Source organism: Coloeus monedula (assembly GCF_965178545.1).
Source record: "Coloeus monedula genome assembly, chromosome: 16".
Lineage (NCBI taxonomy): Eukaryota > Metazoa > Chordata > Aves > Passeriformes > Corvidae > Coloeus > Coloeus monedula.
The window spans coordinates 1,182,664-1,202,519 of NC_138796.1; the positions used below are offsets into that span (position 1 = coordinate 1,182,664).

Here is a 19,856-nt window from a genome sequence, read left to right on the forward strand (position 1 = left end):
TTTCTGCAGAGCCCTCCAGTGTGTTCAGACAGTGCAAACACAAAGTCAGTGTTTCTCTTTCAGTTTTTCATTTCAGTCCCCAGTGTACAGGCCATATTCTGAAGTTACTGCCATGCTCAGCATGTGTGTGTGCTTGCTGAATGCCTGGTTTGCCTGCTCACACCCTGGGACTCCTCAGTCCCAGGCCAGGGGCTGCTCATGAGGAAACACTGGTAGCAGACTTTGCTTTGCTTTGGCAATACCTTCTGAATTTCCTTCTGCATGTAGGACTCCCCTTTTTCTCTTCCTTAGACCTGTAACTCTAATCTTGACCCTAACCCCAGGCAGAGCCCCAGCCTAGGGGCTCAGCCACGTCCCCAGTTGAGCAGTGCCATGGGTTGAGTCACTTTTGCAGCCTCTGGAGCCCCACTGCCTGCCCAGCCGAGTGCTGCCATCCTTGAGCCCAGCCCTACGGGGGCTTGGCTGAGTTTTGCTGGGTGGCATCTCAGCAGGTGGGCACAGTGCTCTGCCCCCACCACCCCAGCCCACCCTTGCTGCAGGAGGGGAGCTGCAGGACCTGACCGAGGTGACCTCGGCAAAGGTCTGGGGGAGAGGGGCACCCCCGTCCCAGCTGGCAGAGCTGCCCTTGCTGAACACCAGATCTGCAGCAGTGAACTCCAGTGTGCTTTGTTTCCCATCACTCTTCTTCACTTGTTGCCTTCCCGTGGCAGCCCTCCCACGTGCACAGGCTTTCTCCACACTCAGAGTCCACTGGAGGATCAGTTCTGCATTTCTCCCTGTGCTGCACACCTGAAAATGCCCATTTTCTCCCAGCCTCTCTACACTCACACCACCCTCCCTCCCTGCTAATGATACAGGTAACCAGCTGACTAATCCTTCTCCCTGGTGCCTTGCCCTCCAAGTGAGTTTAATAGCAAAAGGAAATAGAAGTGGGAGCTGTGTGGATGCATCCATCAGACCCAGCCTCAGGCACCAACTGCAGAAGGGCTTTTTCCTCCATCTGTATTCGTGCTGAGTTACACGCTGGGGAAACTGGTAGGAATGTGATATGTAATATCAGTGTATTTTTAATCAGTAGCATGAGCTACCCTCCCTCTCCCCATGACTTGATTTCCTTCTTAGGAAGGCTCTGTTGCACTTGTTACTTTTCTGTTTCACCATGATAGTTAGTAAAAGATTTTGTGCCAAATTTATGCTCAGTGAATTATCCCTGAAATTTGTGGAGCTACAGCAGAATTTAATTTGGCAGTGTGAGTTGCTCTTGCTCCCAGTGATGTCTTCAGCTGAAAATCTCGGCTTTCTATTGCCTTACTTAGAGAAAAAATGGGCCCATGTCTCCAGTTTTTGTCCAAAGGAGTGCCAGAGGCATTGGAAATAGCTGGTGCCAGAGGCACTGCCATGGCAGAGACTCCACTGCTGCTCTGTGTGAAGTGTGGCAGCAATCTGTGCCAGAGGCATTTAGGAAATCCACCCCTGAAGGCAAAGTTTTCTGAAAGGTGAGGAGGATTTTAACAAATGCATTAACATATGGCATGTTCAATACCTTTGATTTTCTTCTTAATATCTTCTGGTGGAATAAGTCAGAGGTGATGTGCAGCATCCTCATGAGGTTGGGGCCAGAAGGAGCACTTTGAATGAAAGCTTAATAGAAATTCAGTGTGCTGCCATGCTGAGCATGGAATTGGTTGACTGCATAAATCTAAATGTCAATTAACCAGAAAGTTTTACCAAATGGAACTATGATGTTTTAGTTCCATGTTGTCAACACATGAAAAGAAGCACATTAATTGAGAAGGAGTAGAACTCTGTATGAGTTCTTTAAAACAAACAATTAAAAATATTCAAAGTAGGACCAAGATAACAGCAATGTTTTCAAGAAGAGGGAAAATGTCAATTATGGATTACTTTGAGAACTAAGCATTATTTGGACATTTATAAGAATTATCTAAAATCTGAGAAGCAATGAGAAGTTTGTGTGGCAGCCCCAATACCCAATACACTTGGTAGAGTACTGCTGAATAGCAAAATACAGGTTGGTGAGCAATCTAGAAATGGTGATGTTTTATTGAGTGGTGTGGATTGTTACTTTGGTTGATTTGCTTTCTATCCTGTAAGGAAATTAAAGCTCAAGCACTTCCAAACTTGATTATATTTCTAAAGATCATCTTTGCATGCCAGCTTTTGCCTAGAAACTCACTTGAAGACGTCAGCCATTGAAACCATTTCATGTGGAAGCATTGCTAAGTAAATTCACTAAATGCCTATTCATCCCAGTAAGATGGAGAGTCACTGGAGCAGCAAATGTGAAAATCTGCACAGCTTACTATACAGAAAGCAGTTTCTGAGTTTGCCAAATTGAGATGCAGAGTCTGACCCTGGGAGGTATTGCAGCTCACATGAGGGAGTAAAGGAGGAGGGTCTCAGGGCCTGGTCTGTCAGGATGGTTGATTGACAGATAATTCATTTGGTCTGGATAAAATCAGTGAGTTTATGAAAATAGTTTACTTGGCTGATAACATTTCCAGGTTGCAGCCTGACCCCAGAAGTTAAACACATTTTGTACAGTTAAACACATTCAGGTTTAACTTGGTTTTCTGTGGCTTATAATAATGGAATGTTTTCAAAATACAGTACTATTGACAGCTCTTTTATCTTGAGTTTTTGTGCCATCAACTTCATTACAGACTATTGCTTAAATGGGCGTTGTATCCATAAGGTTGTGGGTTTGAATGCTATTCAGGAGATTAGGATCTTTTTAATGTGATTTATTCCGTTTTCCTAAATATGCTGACCTAGATAAATAGAGGACATTTTTGCTCCATTGTTAAAGAAATAACAGACCACAAAAGCTGTCAAGCGTAAATACATTCTTGGACATGTCAGCTGAAATGCTGAAAATGCTGGTGTCAGATTGCCTGTCATACTAATTGGAATTAACCTTCTAAATTCCTTTGTTCCTATTAATTATACTGCCTTTTTGACATCAGAATTCTCTTGCTTTATGCATTCCAACCTTGGCCTCTTCTCTATTACACAATGAAAACAAATAAGATGCCATTAGATACTGAACCAAATTCCCTAGGAAATGTCTGGCAAAGCGTGTAAAATGGGACTATCAGTGCAGTCATCTTGCAGCTGGATTTTCATACTTAACAGGTGTTGAGCTGTATTACTTCATACATACTCTGTTATAGTGCTTAAATTACCTGCCAAGGGTTGATAAGAAATTTGTTAAGGTGTGTTAAAAAAAAAGCTGTGCTTCCTTCCAAGTATGCTTTCCTGAGCAGAGGGAGTCATTGAAGTCCAGCAGCAGTCCAGTGGGAGGTTTTTTGGAACCACCTCCGTCAGAATCTGAGAATGGTCCCCAAATGAGAACAATAAGTATGTCAATTGCTCTAGACACAGTGGTTTTCACAGTGTGATTTGTGCACCTTTTGTTCTTTCTCTTGCAGGACAAACGATCAGCTCGTGGCATTCCTGTCCAGATACCGTGATATGAACTTCTTGAAATCACATGGGAGGGACAATGCCAGGTGAGTTGGCCCTTTCCTCACCCTCTTTTAACCAAAGCACTGAGAATTGTTGTATGGTGATGGTTTTCCAGCACTACCTGACTGAAGAAATCCCTAGTCCAGGAAAGAGAAGGGAAGGAGGAGGAAACCCTTTCCTGAGGATGGTTGTTTCTTTTTCCAGAATGACTTCTTCCCAAAGATGCTTTTGTGGGGAGAGAGGCACTAAGCAGACTGAGCAGACTGATGTTGCTTCCTCATGGGGACTTGGCACAGATCAATGTTTTGTGAGCAGGTGGCAACTGCCCCCCACTCCAGCACTGCCCAGGTGGCCCCAGGCACTCTGGTGAGCAAGACCTGTGTTAGCTGAGGTCTGCAGCAAAGCCTGGCATGGGCAGAGCCCCGGCTGTGGGAGCCTGTAGCAGCCTGCAATGCCAGTAAGAGTGACGATAGTGGCTGGAGCTTATCACAATCTACTAAAGTTTGGAGGTCCTTGAATCAAATCCTTCTTCATTCACCCTGCACGGGTCTCAGGGAGAAGAGAATGTGCTGTGTTTCCCACCAGTCATCAGTAATACTTAAACTTGCCACTGTGGTTTGAGGGAGCAGCAGTGACCAAACACCATCTTCCAAAGATTTCAACAACCTCTGCACATGAAAGGACTTTCCCATCTGACTGCCGTGGTCCTGTTTTCCTATTTATTCATAGTTCTGCAATTCCTCTTTTTCACTAGTTTTGTATTGTAACATCAATCCTACTGCAGTTCCAGCAACTCCATATGCTGAGTCCCAGTGGCTTTGCATCTAAAAATACTGTTTTATTCTGCTTGGGTCACCAGGTCTTCCCTTTATTCTGTAAAATGTCAAGTGTACCCAGAGAATGGGACACCCTGAGTCGTGTGCTCAGCACAGCAGGCAGACAGGATAACTCACAGGGCTCTCTCTCTTCTTGGCCGTTCTTACTCTTGTCACTAGATTTATCAATTCTGTCGTGTTCCTGTTTAAATTAAGTCCTCACAAGCATTCATCTTGTGCATGCAGAAATTCTATAGCAGGTAGTAAAAAATAATCCCGTGAGGAGTAATATTTAAAGCCAAGTCTACAGTTTTCACAGGAGAGTCCCTGGTTTGGGAAATGCAGAGTGTCAGAGTGATTGGCAGGCTGAGCTCTAGCTGGCAATAGTGATCCACAGCAGAGTTAGTGAAAGAGGAGAGGAAGAACCAGGGAGAAGCAGCCGGTCTCTTATGCCTCCTTGCTCCTCTGGTGCACCTGACTCTTCTCAAATTCCCTGAGCTGGCTAAGGAAAATAACTAATGAATGATGACACACCAACATCAGGCTGGTTCAAATATGCCAAGTTCAGCTGGATCAGAACAATTTAGATCAATAAAACACACTAAGCTGATACTAATTTAATAATGAAATGAACTAATGTGCCACTTGTCCTTCCATCACAGGAATAACGAACTCCTTTAGCAGTTCAATGGTTCTCTTTGTATGAACAACTAAATACCTTTTAGCTTACTACAAGATGTCACTGTGTTTTATTTTTTTTCCTGGATTTCTACCATAAATTCCCTGCATCAGGGAACATGCTTTGGGACACAAGTGCAGATTTGCCATCCCTGTCTGCCATGGTTGCCTAATCCCCACATCCCATAAGTGCTCCCACTGCTGACCACTGGATGAATGGATCCTTTCACATTACCCCTTGGCACGTCCCCAAATGTTCTACCAGGGAGATAGAGTGACTGCCCTCCTCCTGCACAGCCCAGGCAGCTGCAGACACACTCAAGCCAGCAGCTGCAAACGCCTCTGAGTAATGCTGGTGTTTGGTAAAAATTCATTCCATTGTTTCCAAAAGCTGATCAAAAAGTAATTATCCCCTGTTTGTACTGTGGGTGAATTTCCAGCTCCGCATCTACCTGTTGAGAGAGAAATATTTTAAGTGAAGATTTCTAGCCTGATATTTCATGTTTAGTGTTGGAGTGAGTCAGTCTTGTCTAAACTGGTCAGTGCACCCTCTGCTCTCCCCATCTGACACACAGTTCCCACCTGACTTTGCTGTGTGCCCAGGTGTGTGAGCTGTGCTCATACCAGTGAGGTTTATCCCTGTGGTTGGAATGGTGAAGTCCTCTGGGCTGAAATACCTTCTGCAAGCTCAGGCAGGTGAGACAAGAGCAAAGGCCCACCTAGGCTGTCAGCCCGTGTCCACATCCTACAGCCAGTGTCCCCAGGGAGCAGGAGGATGTGGTGCTGCTTTACAGTATTGTCCCAGCCTCTTGTGACCTTTGCCTGAGGAATTTCCACAGCTCAACTCAGTGACTTGCTCATTTTAAGAGTAAGGGATGACTATTTTTTTCTATGAATTTTTCCAGTTTTTAGATTTTGCTCTTTGCTTTGTCCTGTCACAGCCCAGGGGAAAAGAAATACCCATGAAGAGAATGGTATGGCCAAGAGCTTTGTAAGGTCTGGCAGAGAAGCAACAGCCTCAAGGATTGGCAGCAAAAAGTTAAGAAAAAAAAGGACAGCTTTTAGAACACAGGCCAGTGTCCATGTTATTGGGCAACAGAAGAAAACTCCCTTAGGATATCCTATCTCAAAACACACTGGAACAGAATTTTTAGTTTAAAACAACTAATTGAAGCCATGGTAAGGGAGAGGACACTGGACTATACTGGCTGCTGCCCCGTGTACAGTAATGATTGAGCTGGTGCAAGGTCTTTTTCTCAAAACGTGAACTAGTGATACAGGAGCACAGTATCTAAACCAAATTGAAAGCAGTGTATAAACCTTGCTAATACTTCCCATTTTAATTTATGGATGAATAATGGTTCCTAATCAATAAGCTTTTCAACTCTAAGTCTGCCTTGTAAACAACTGAAAACTCTTAATTTTAAGTCATCATAGTCTTTGGATCATACAACAGAGAAAGTTTAGAAGTGCTATCTTAAAGCTGAAATGCTTGTGCAGCTCAATTACATTGTACTTTGTATTCCAGCCATCACAGTATCAGTACATGTTTTACTGCCAAATAAGGAGAGAAACCAGGCTTCCTTTTACAGAGTTAAGTTCTGTTTTAGTTATGCCAAAGTAATGAAAAAGTGCATCGCTCTGATTTTCCTTTAGTGGCTTCAGCAGAGAGAATGGACATGAAAATGGCTCCTTCACTCAGCTGGAGAAGCATTATTTCCTGACAGAGGTGGATGTATGAGATGAAATTGTACACAGTGGCTGGGGTTATTACATAGTGCTTAGTGGGCAACACATTTCCTCCTCTTTTCAGTGTCTTAGACTATTAAAAGCAAGTGAATAACCTGGTGGTTGTATAAGCTGTTGCAATTTGGAATACGCAGAAGATTTTTTCTTTTTTGGCAGGAGCAGCACCTGGTTGATGTATTATAAAATAGAAAGACAGTCAAATGTGACATCTTCAATGACAGGCAGGAGAAGGGGGACTTTGCATAGAAACCTTTCCCCAGCAGTCATTTGGGAGCAGTGTAAAAATGCTGTGAAGGCTGGATGCTGTTAGATCTTAGAGGAATCTTGAGCTCATAGGCAAAATACAAACAGCTAAAGAAAAGGCCCTTAAAAGTTTGGTATGTATCCATATTCTTTTCTTCTGCTGATTTTTTCTCCTCATTAATGCTATTCTTTGCAGTTGTCTTGTGCCCTTTCTGGCTTCTGGGTTACAGATAATTTTAGAGGTGTTGATGAACTGTACCAAGGAGCATCACAATCCCATTCCAGTTCTCAGAGGCTAGAGAAACCTTAATTCCAAAGAACTGGAGCATGTTCCCAAAATCTCCACTGCTGGCACACATCTGTTGTACCCACCCCCATTTCAGAGGTGCCTTTTTTCTTCAGTGGCACATGCTGTTTGTTGGTGTGCTGTACACGGGGTTGAGGGGGGTGTGGTGGTCAGTTAGGAAAATGGATCACACAGTAAGTGCTGTTGTGTATTGCACTGATGAATTGCCCAGTAAGTGCCCAAATACTAGGGGAAAAAAAGGATTAATTATCGCTGGTGTTGGAGTAGTTTAACTGCACGTCCTCGCAGCACTTGCACTGCTGCTCATGTAACACATCTGGTGGTTCCTTTGGCACAAATTACCCTCAGCCTCATACTTTTTTTGCTAAGATTTTTAGAACACTTGAGTGTTCTGGAGCACATGGACTAAGATCTATTTTTTGCTTGGAAGCAGTTCAGCCCAACAGTTGCATGAGAAGTGTAGCGACTGAAATAGCAACATGCATCTTCTGTGCAAAGAGACTGCACTTCAAAAATTCAGACATTACAGCTAACTTCCAAATGTTCTTAGTGCTTTATGCTAAGCATTAGGGGAGCCATAAAGCCTTTACTGCTTCAGCTTGACAATTTGCCTCCTTGTAGGGCTTTTATTTCTGCTCGGCTTTAGAAAACAGTGCTCTAAGCTGTCAGTGCAAAGAGAAACAAAACCAGCCATGTGTCTTGACGTGGGACTAAGTAGGATGTTCTTTGTTCTTAGAGTGTACAAGCAAGATCATCCACTGGTTCAGGAAGGTGCTTTAAGTGAGAAGGTTTGAAGTAGCCATACTTTATGGGGCAAGGATGAATTAGGAAGGAGGTGAAAATTGAGATACTGGTAAAATAATCAGGAATCTTACTGCTGTCCGAGAACATTGAGATGCACACTTCATTTGCAGCCATGTGAACAGTAACTTTTGTGCCCTGTCATCTGAGCTCCTGAGGTGCTTTATAGAATGGTTATGACAGGGAACATCATTTTCAGCTGCACAGATGATGTTGGCCCTGGTGTACCCACAGGTCAGTGGCCTGATGTGGTAGCTTGAAAACCTTTATAGAAGGGGCTCACACTTGCCCTCAGTCACTAGAGAGGAGATGAGACAAGAAACCTTCTAGAGAAGACATTTATTGGAGACAAACAGATAGCAAAATGTCAGGTTTCATATCATTGAGTCTGTCTGTGGTGAGTTCATGCTATGTGTCTGCATACTATCATTTGCAGTTTTGCTTATTTAGTATAAAAATAATCACCTGAGTTGTGGCCTTCCTGATGGTGGGAGGAAACCATTTCATTTTTGACCTTCTAAAAGCTGTTTAAGTATTGCTTAAAAGATACTGTGTAAGTGAAGAGTGGTGGGAAGAAACCCACAGGAAAATCTTTGAAAGTCTCTCTCAAGCTTTATGCTCACAAGGAAATGCATGGAACTGTTGACAAAACAAGGCAATTCCTAGTAGAGTCATTATGGCAAAAAATAGACATTGTGAGTTTCCTACAACTAAAAGAATTTTAGAGGTTTTTTTTCATTTTGCTCCCTGGCCTGCGACATTAAAACACTAAGAAATATTGAGGCTTTTTAAGACTTTCTCTGAAAAAGAGACTTCTCCCTTAAAAGAGAGAAGGTGGAAAGTAAAGTTTTTCAAAACTAAGCTAATGTGTAGGAAAAGGTGGAGAAGAAGAAAGAATCACGAGAAATTTCTTCTAAATAGAGTGCAAAGATGTGCTTGGACTAAAGCATTAAATGGGTATTCTGGGAACATTACATATGGGAGAAGCAGAAACATCATATAGCATATGAGGTACCTTTTGTAAGCTTGGAAAGTCTAATCATGTCCATATAGAGATGGAATTATGACCAGATAAAATATGTGCATTCATCAGCTTTCAACAGCATCTCATGTGGAGTACCCTAAGTGCCACGGCTGCTTGACTTCATAAAGATGCCATTGGTTGAGAAGGGACACATTGAACATAATATTTCAAGGTGAACTTGTATCTTGAAAGAGACACTCAAATTACTGTTCCATTTTTGCTGCACTGTAGATGATCTGGACTCTGTACTGCCCGGTGTGTGTGGCAGCAGTAGTCTGCCCCAGGTTTAATTGCATGCTGAACACAGAAGTGTTTAAACATACATTGGAAACAGCTGTGGTAACATGGACTGTCAAAAAATCCTTCCAGCAGACCTGCTTGTTCCCATGACTTGCAGTGCAGCTTGTGCAGACCCAGAGAAGCTCCAGGAACAAACGTCCCAAGCTGCATCTCTCAGCTCTTGGGTGGCTGTGTCACCTGGGCTTTCTGCTCGGAAATCCCTGTGCTCCCAGGGGCCAGCTGTGGCCCTCCCTCCCCTGCACACCCTCTGTGCTCAGCTGCCCCTCGAGCTCTGCTGTGGGATGTGCAGAGATACAGGTGACAAACACTAATCACATTTTAAAGGTAACATTTCCCTGTGTTCTGCGGTAACTCCTGAGCATTTAGCACAGTGGGCATTTCAATTTGTGTGCTTATTTATGGCTTTGGCTTTTGCTCCTGAAGCCCAATCAGGAAATAAGCCCAATCTCAGTAGAGCAAATTCAGTCCAGAGAGAAGCTCTTTCTGGTATTGTTGATGTTTGTTTCTGCGTTGGCCCTAAAGCTTAGGGGGTTTGTTGAGATAGTAATGTGTTTAAATATTTCCTTCTGAGTAAGAGAATTAACAAAAGATAAGAATTCTGCCCTTGTAACGTTTTTGACCTCGTAACGTTTGTATTTAGGATGCCACAGTTAAAGCACATTGAAAAGCAAGTTACAATTATTCTTTCTCCTTCTCATTCCTTCCATCATTTCTGTCTGTACTGAGGATTATTTTCAAGGCCTTTTGAAACAGCAGGAATTGTGTGTTCTTTCTGTGCTTTCCACACGATGCCTATCATACTGGGTAGAAATCTTCCTCATCTTGACAGACTAAGTAGGTACTGTTTCTGTTTGACACTGTTCCCCTTTTCAAGCTTCAACTCCATTTTGGGAGTGGGGGGTCAGCCCTGGAGGCTTTCAGCATGGCAGGAAGAGGTCTCAGGAAACATACTGCAAGATCCTATCCTTAGAAAAACAGATGAGTATCTGGTACCATACAGACTTTTGGCTTAAATAGCCAATTGTTAATTATTTCAGATGTTGTAAATATTGTTTAACCCTTGGCAGAATAGAGTTCCTCATAGAAGTGGAGTGAAATCAGGGTCAGCTGGACCCAGCATGCTCGGTGGAGGCCAGGATTTCTACCCTGAGCAGGCAGGGAATGATTCTGCTCTGCACAGGTTTGGGATTCATGAATCTGCTTATTATAAAGAATGTTTCAGTGCCTGGTTTGTGGGGATGTACAGTAACCTAGAGATTGCTCACAAATTACTTCTTGCAACTGCTACACTCAAGATTGTCAAATTACTATTCTGGACTTTCTAGTTGGTCACCTAAACTGCAAATTACTGTTTGATGCTTCCCAACTGATTGACTCTGGTAAGTGTTCCCAGGGTGGCTGTGCAAACACTGCTGGCAAGTGACTCTCACATTTCTCATCTGTAAAAATATTTACTTGACTTTTCGCACTGAAATCGACTTTCTTCCTCAAATTTTTGTCTAAAGACAATTAAAAGAGGAGCAGATAAAGTCAAAGCATGCACAGCTTGTCCACATACACTCAGGGAAACATGGACGTGGTGCTAGTGGGGCTCCTGGCTCTACAGATTCTTGCTTTGACGTTGACTTTTGACTCGTGATGAATTGTTTTGATGGTGTTTTGTAACTTTTATTCACAGCTCTTATTCTTAAATCCTGAGTAATGACGATGAGGTCCTGGGTAGGTGCACCTGGTTAACAGTGAAATGTCAATGGGAGGTTTTCTAGGCAAGAGGCCAGAAGCAGGAAACATTTAGGAAGAAACCTTTTCACCTTAAAAAATATATTTTCCAGAAAAAAACTTTTTAGTGATGAAATTACTGATAAGTGGCATTTAGCAAGCTGATAGCCTCTGATACTTTAGGAAGTTTTACTCATTCATAAACTTCAGAAAACACCAAACTCTCTGATTTACAACTGTGTAAGTAGAGCATTCAGGAGCGGGGGTCTCTCCAAGTTTCCGTGGTTTTCACTTCCCTTGGAGAAAACTATCCAAAAGGAGGATATTTGATTGTGATGTTTTTGCTGATATTAAGTGACTGTGCAACAATATTTATTAGCAGTTAAAACACATGATTAGAGCTGAGCTGTGTTATACTCATGTTGGAGTTGTATGTGCTACACAAGTTACAAATGCTTTATGTGTGACACAGTCCTAGAATCTTGTCTGAAATGCATTTATAAATATTTAAATAAACTACAAAGTAAGAGGAGTTCCCTGAGATGGATTGCAATCGTGAGCTGCCTGGACTGACATCTCTACTCAGTGACAGACCACATGCTGCAGGCAGTAGAGGTTTTTTAGCAAGATATGAAAATAACTCTCTGGAACCGTGTAAACCCTGAGGCTGCATCCACACACAGTCAGGCCACAGTGGCACCTTTCACCTGTGTCAGTGTCTGTTTGGTGAGCTCAGCTGCCAACACACCTTCATAATATCCTGTGTTTCCTGCTTACTTTTGAGTGTAATCCCAGGCCCTCAAAACTGGAGGCTCTTTAGGAAGAATTAAAATTGATAAGAGGAAACATAAGATGTCTTAGACGGAATGTTCTATGAAATGAGGCAAAATGGCATGCTTTTCTTTACCCAAGTCTTATTTTAATTCTGTTTTCTCCTGGTTGACTCTTTTCATCATTATTTTCCTCCTGTTGTTTGTTTTAGCTTAGGAGAAAGGTCAGTTGTCTTCAGCTGATAATAGTCTCTGTTGTATTTGGCCAACCATACCTTGGTTCAGTTATGTATCTGAAACCTGGTGTGATGTTTCTAGGAAGGTTTCAAGAAGCACAAGCAAAAGGGCCATTTCTCTGGAGATCTCCAAAGGCATTGCAGCTCTTCAGTTGGGCTGTGCTGCCTTGCTGGAGGGTGAGTGATTGGAAAGTACATTTACTTTCTTCTAATAACCCAGTTGTATAAGATTTGGGGGCTGAGTTTGTTGTGAAAACAGTTTTACTCCCAGGAATTGGTTTGTTTCACTCCATATCCTGAGATTTGCTTTTCCAAGCCATTAGCTCCAAAAAACCATAGAACTGTGCACGAATAGAAAAAAAGGAGCCTGTCAACTATTTTGGAAAACATGAAGCTGTGAGTCAGGATTTGCTGGGACCTTCTCATCTGGAGTGTGGTCATGCTGTTCTGCTGCCAAGGTCAGACAATCAGGCTGAAGCTGTTGCAGTACCAGGGAGCTGTGAGCTGTACCATGGCATACTGAGGCTGAGGGAGTTTCTACGTAGAGCAGTTTTTGAAATAGCCAGGTGGTTTTTTTGTTCGAGGGTTCCTATTGCAGTCAAAGAACCTTCTATTTGAAAACTAGAGTAAAGGGTGATAAATTGGTAGAGATGGCAGTTGAGAGAAATTACTTCATGGAAAAGAACTTTATGTTCCTATTTCAATATAGTTGATAAAGTTCTGGCTTTTTCTTAAAATAATTAACTCTAATGAGCATTTAGTTTTGAGAGAAATAAATAAACAACCAAAGTTTCAGGCACATTAATATTTGATTTGGAGATAACTGCATAAATATTGAATTTGAAGATTACATTCCAGAGCACTGCATTAAAATTGCAAGACTTTTCTATTATCCTTCATAATGGAACATGAAATTAGAAACTTGTTCATGGAAAGAAAAATTTTTCAACTCTCATTCACACGTTTTCTGCACTGTTGTGTTAACAGAGGAGCTCTTCTCATACTGTGAAAAGAGACACAGCTATCAGTAGGACATAGACCCTGAAGTCATTTACGGTCCTTTTGAAAATTAATATGCACCATTTCATAATTGCATCTCCATTCTTTGATTGGTAGAGAATAGAACTTGAACCAGAGCGTTGGCCTGCGGGGTTAAGGCTCATGTTTCCAGATGCAGGACTCCAGAAAGCTTTGGTGTTGTTCCTTAACTTTTATTTCTTTTCCCTTTCCTTCAGTAGCATGTGTTTGAGGACCACTAAAATGTCATCTGGGCTTGCTGACCCTGAAACACCCTGGCACAGCTCTGTGTGGTTCGGGAAGGGAGCGCGGTGCCCCTCTCGCTGTAGGTGCTGTTGTTCTCCTGCAGGTCCTGCACCCACAGGGGTCTGGGGGCTGTGGGTTGCTGTAGTGGGTGCTCAGTGAGCATTTGCTGCTGCTCAGATGTGGGATGTGTCCAGTGCTCACATCCAGCTGGGGTGGACAGTGCTCAGCCCCCCTCGCTGCTAATTCACAGCTGCCCTGCTTCTCCTTCAGGGAAATCATTCCCAAATGGAGTAACAAACAGGAACCTGGATCAGACAGTCTCAAAACATGAGTGGGCATCCAGGCCAAAGTGCTTTCAAACACAGATAGATTTCCCAGTTTTTATTCTCTTATATTGGTCTCAAATAATGCATTTCCATAACTTTGCAGTTCTGCAGTTGCTCCTTTTATTCATGGTTCAGCAATAACAAAACACTGTTCCCCAGAGACTTGAAAATGGAGCAACCTTGCTCATTCTACAGCAAAGACCAACACAATGGTATTTCTTCCTAATTGGCTATATCCATATAGAAAAATTAATGAAATAGTAGCATAGGAGAAAATTGGTCATTTTACCTTTATGTACGTTTTCCTGGTTTTGAAAAACTGAATTTATTTAGAGAGAGAAGCCTCTCACACAGATTGTGTTTGTTGCTGTTCATGTTGCAGTTCTTCTGCAGTGGTTTGTTCAGAGTTTATGAACATTATGGACTCTCCTGCCCTACAGCTCTGTCACCTGCACAGCCTTAGGACAGCAGAACATGTAAATGATGTTTAAAAGCAATCTGTTGATCTTTGCCTCTGTAACTGAACATATAACTGATTAATCATTTATTAAACCTCTCTACATTATTTATGAGTAGAACAGAAATACAAACAAGTGACCTTTTGACCCTTTTTTGTTTGAGAAAGTAGCTTTTTATTTATAAAGCTCCCAATAATAACAAAATACAACTCAACTTTTAATGGCTCCCCTTGTATTCCCTCAGATTCATCCGAAAGCAAGGGCTGGATCGGCTCTTCCTGGAGTGTGATACACACATGTGGCGCCTGGGGGACCGCAAGATCCCAGAAGGAATCACAGTCGATGGAGGGTCGGACTGGTTCCTCCTGAACAGGAAGTTTGTGGAATATGTGACTTTTTCTAATGATGATCTGGTAACAAAGATGAAGAGGTTTTACTCTTACACGCTGCTTCCTGCCGAGGTATGGGAATGCAAAGAATCCCTCTCTGTGTTCAAACCTGCAGTGTTTGTGCTTGTCCCAAAGATCTGACCGAAATCAGAGGGGCTTTCACCTGATGTCAGTGGGCTTTGGAGCATCCCACAGTGGGTAATGAAAATTTTACTTCTATGACAAGTAAGCCCTTTAGGGTTAGAACATCTCTTGCAATTGTTTATTGCTTTATTTATCTTTTTTGCAAAGAGTGGCTTTGTTTTATACTTCTAAGCCTATTAATCTGTTACTGAACAACCAAAAATCCAGCTGCCCTTTGCTTGCAAATTTTTCCTGCACAAAGCTTTTGAAGGATATTAGAGATGGCGAATTCTCTTCATAAGTAGCTTTCCTTGCTATTATCCAGCGCTTTTCTTTAAAAATATAAACCCTGCAAACAAAGGTTTATTGTTCTGTTCAAAACTCAGCTAGAAGGCAGAGTCACAAATGATTTCGATCACTCAGGAGTCGCTCTGGCTACAAGTGATGCAGAAGGGGAATGCACACCAGAGTGGGGCTTTGCCTGGCGTGCAGCAGTGCGTCAGGAGCGCGCTGTCTGCGGGGAGAGCACAGAGCCGTGGCAGCGCAGGTTGGCAGCCTGTGCTACACCTGCCCCCTGGCTACTCTGCTCCCCTGGCTCGCCAGGCTCTGCCCCACAGGCTGCAGCAGTCAGCCAGCCCAAGAAAGACCTGATGACTGCCTTTAAACCAATAACTGCCTTGGCTCCTGAACATTTGAGGGATGGATGACACCGATCTCACAAATTTGGGCTCGTTAGTTTGTGCTGGAGCACAGAGATTGTTATCTTTTGGTAGGGGTTTATTATTCCACACACATGTTGCATAATCTTCTTTTAATCCCGTTTCTGTTAAAAATCACCTTTTCTCTCTACTCTGATAACCTTTTCATCCATTATCTAGAGAAATTCCTGTATTGCTATAAAAGGACACAGGGCAATGGGTAATTGGGTAGGGTTTTTTTTTCCCCTCTCGCTTGAATGAGAATGGATGTCTTTATGGGTTTAACCAAACAGTTCAAGCATAAAATCCATATTCACTGGGCTGTCATTTAACATTAAAAAGGGTAGGGGGATTATTTGGGGGCCAGCCATGCTAATGTTATGCTGGTTATTTATAGATCTTACTATTGGTGATTTTAAAGAGAAGCCACTGCTCTCTTGCAGGGCTACATTTGATGATATTCCGTAGCTTTTTTCCACAAGGTTTTCTTTGCAAGATACATAGCTGGCTTTGTAAAATGGCCCTGCCTTCACTGACCTGTTAACCTGCTGTATCAGTCCCCATTACACATGGTTTATGTAATAGCTGATTTTATGATGGTATAATTAGGATTGCCCAATAGGAATTCCATGCTGCCATGAGTCAGCAAATAAAGACTTATGGTTTCAGACGTAAATGCAGGAGGCACAATGTCCTTTTGGTGCCTAGGGTGAACTGTGTATTTCAGAACAAAGCCACTCAACTAGCAATGCATTTCAGAGTGCTGGAGATAGACACCCACAGAAGAGCTGTCTGGGACTGTATTTTTATCAGAGTAACCAGGGTGATGGTATAGTTTTAAGAATTGTTTTGGGAAACAACTTGAAATGTGCCATTAGCACGTTGCTCAGAAAAATAGTCCTAAATCTGGTAGACCAGGGAGTAACTTACAGAAGGGAAATAATGGGAATTTCTTAGAGCTGCTGGGGCAGCTGAAATAAAAATAAAATGATAGATGGCACTGGTGCCTTTCCTGGAGTCCTTTGGACTCCCAGCGCCCAAAACTGGTCATTGCAGAAGTGCAGTTATTCTGTGCCAGGTTGCTGGAGCAGCACCTCAGCTGTGTGTTGGGTCTGTAGAGTGTGGTGATTTTTCCAAGCTCTAGGGAATACAGGCACATAGAGTGTGTTTCATATGTGGCGGAACAATAGAGCTTGTTAATTTTGTCATTTCAAACAAAAATAGGTCACCTGCATTAGGTTTGGGCCCATGGGCTGAAGTGAAGGAGAAAATGGAATTTTGAGGAGCTAAATACAGTGATCTGCTGTGTGTTTGTTGCAGTCCTTCTTTCACACTGTGCTGGAGAACAGCCCGTTCTGTGACTCCATGGTGGACAACAACCTGCGCATCACCAACTGGAACCGCAAGCTCGGCTGCAAGTGTCAGTACAAGCACATTGTTGACTGGTGTGGCTGTTCACCCAATGACTTCAAACCAGCAGACTTCCACCGGTTCCAGGTAACTGAACACACCTGCAGAGAGGCTCTTCCCGCTGTGCTGGGTGTGGAGAGCTGGCTGAATGCGTGGCTGCAGCAGGGAGAGGGAAGGCAAGCTTTGACTCCGTCAGGCAGGTGGAGAAGGAGATGTGAGGAAGCTCTGATCTTAATTTCAGGAGAACGAAAGATTAGTTCTCCTATGTTTTGGCCCTGGAGACGTACCGCTGCATGGTAAGGTCACACAGCAACTCTTTGGACTCCTTGGCATTGGTAATCCACTGTGCCAGAAAGGAGGGAAGCTTGACACATCTCTGACTGCTCCACTGTTACTTGGTAACTCTCGTGAGTTTATTGCAAAGGGTTTTATTCCAATGTTCCAGCTCAGGTGCTTTCATCATTTCACGAAACTCCTGGCTTTCAGTGTTAAGCAATGTTTATAATCTTTTAAAAAAGCTTAGAAGTTGACCACTGTGCCTGCTAGAGACTTACACACACAAGGCAAATCCATTTTCATTATTATATTCAACAGCATGATCATATTAAAGTTTATCTCGTGGTTCTGGGAGCCTTAGTCATGAGGTTTTGATCACCCAGGTTTGGCAGGACTGTCTTAAAAAGTTAAATCGGTTCCTTTGTGATAGTTTCCTCAAGGCAGACGTGAGAGTGAGTCCTGTGCTCCAGGGTGCACTCAGTCTCGAGGCTGTGTCCTGCCTGTGTATCTTCTATTAAGAATGAACAGCCGCTTGTTTCAAGGTCACCAGATTTGCAATTCCATCCCTCCAGCTCCTCGGGGTTCCCTGCATAAAGCATGTTTGTTCAGGCTTTGTGTGGGATGGGGAATGTGTTACCCTACAGCACAGAAATGATGACTGCTCTGAAACAGAGACCTTTTCTTTGCTGTGATGTGCTGCCTACCAGGCACGCTTGAAGTCACTGGCACAAGCACTCAAAAAAAGAGCAAATGAGACGTTATCTAAGAGAGGCTCTGCTGTCCCGAACACCAATCCCAGGGAAGTCTCCAGCACAGAATAAATGGCAAGTCTTAAAAACCTCCTGCCAGACTGCAGAGCCTGATCTGCTCCAGGCTGTGAACCCACAACGATATTTCAGAAAACAATCAGGTAAACTGATCTGGAAAGTTCAAAATTAGAATAGATGTAAAGGCAGCTTCTGACACTTTCTGGTGAGAGCCCATCACACGAGCACACAGCACCAGAAGGCCAGGGCTTGCTGTTCCCACAGAGGCACAAAGCAAGCTGAGATCACAAAGCCCACAGCATGCGCCGTCTCAGAGCAAAACTGAGCATCCTCAAAAGAATTTTCCAACCATCTGGAGCACTCCTGAACTCCTTGGCACCTCAGAACCCACGCTCAAATATGAGCAAGGCAAAACAAAGACTTTTTGAAAGTTAATGGTAGTTGAGTAGCATATAAAGCAGTAATATGCCCAAGATTGTGTCAAGCGCAGAGAAAAAATCTGGGCAGGAGCACTCAGAAGGGGAGAAACCTCAGCCACAAATGGCACCTCTCCCAGAGACCTCTTACCACCTCCTAGCAGCAAGTCCATACACAGAAAGTGCTGCTCTGCCTCCTCTGAGCCCCTGTGCCCCAGCACACTCGTCTCCCTGGCTGGCACGTGCCAGTGCTGCACTGTCTGCAGGCTACCATGGGGCTTTGGAGAGTGCTCCCCACCCCTTCTGCACTTGGAGAGGGGGGGTGGCTGTTGCTCTGAAGGGATTGACACAGCTACATTTTCACTGAGTAATTATGTAGTTTTTAGCTGAATCTTGACATCACTCCTAACGATGAACGGTCCCGAAGGTGACCTTTTAAGTCATCTTTGCCTATGGAGAGTTCATGTCCTCAACTCCAGCCCATTGCTTAAGACAAAGTGTCGTGTCTGAAAATGGGAACTCAGCATCTTTTCCTGTCCTGTCCCAACAGCAGACTGCCAGGCCAACTTTCTTCGCCCGCAAGTTTGAAGCCGTGGTGAATCAGGAGATCATTGGCCAGCTGGACTACTACCTGTACGGGAATTACCCGTCAGGCACGCCGGGCCTGCGCTCCTACTGGGAGAACGTGTACGAGGAGCCCGACGGCGCGAGCGCCCTCAGCGACGTGGCCCTCACCATGTTCCACTCCTTCTCCCGCCTGGGCCTGCGCAGGGCCGAGACCTCGTTCCACGCTGCTGGAGACAACAGCTGCCGGTCAGTCCTGCCTCCCTCGGCGCTGGGGCACGGGGCCCGCCGAGCTCGGGGAGGCTCCTTGTGCTTGGCTCTGCTGGCTGAGCCTACGGCCACGAGCGGGGCCAGCCAGCTGCAAGCGCGCAGCGCTTATTTCCGGGAGTATTTATGTCCATAATAAAGCCGTGGTTGTTCCGGGTTGACATTACGTGACCTGTTTGCTGCACTTTTAAGGAGCTCCTCTCCAGCCTGATGAAGACTGACAGGATCCAGTTGGGCAGTGCTACCCCCACTGCTGCGTTTCCCTTGATTAATTTCAGCAAGTGTATTATAGCCTCAGCTCCTAAACCCTCCGTGTGATTGCAGCAGAGGTCATGTTCACCTCTATTATGCTTACCAAAAGCAGAGGACAGGATTTCAGAACAAATCTGAACACAGGCAGGTTAATGGTCCTTGCTTGTTTGTTCCCCTGGGAGCACACATGGAGTGCAGAGAGCTTGCTTGGCTCAGTTTGCCTGCTTGGTGCAGCTCTCTGTGCCAAAAGTGCAACTGGTAAGATCTATTAGCATCAAATACATAACATATATGTAGGTGTTTGTATATCTTTATATATAGAGAGAGAGATATAGATACATATATTTATCTCAAATAAAGGTCCTTATTCTTTAACAGGAATTTCCCCCTATACTCTAGATTCCTTTTTCACCTCTAAGCCTGGCTAAGAAGAATTCAGTCTGAAAGGGATTTGAAGGAAGAATTCCTGAAGTTAGACTTGCACAGAAAAGGCTCTCTTCATGGTGGCTGTTTGCT

At 43.8% G+C, this 19,856-nt stretch overlaps 1 protein-coding gene across 1 annotated transcript in view; it reads left to right on the forward strand.

Moving 5' to 3' along the window:
* Nucleotides 1-19,856, forward strand: part of XYLT1 (xylosyltransferase 1) — a gene marked incomplete at both ends in the record, with an annotated part of 162,060 nt that overhangs the window by 126,007 nt on the left and 16,197 nt on the right. The window contains 4 exons of the mRNA XM_082292544.1: nucleotides 3,453-3,533; nucleotides 14,423-14,639; nucleotides 16,709-16,885; nucleotides 18,808-19,070. Coding sequence (XP_082148670.1) covers nucleotides 3,453-3,533; nucleotides 14,423-14,639; nucleotides 16,709-16,885; nucleotides 18,808-19,070 — 738 coding nt within the window. The remainder of the gene's footprint in view (nucleotides 1-3,452; nucleotides 3,534-14,422; nucleotides 14,640-16,708; nucleotides 16,886-18,807; nucleotides 19,071-19,856) is intronic.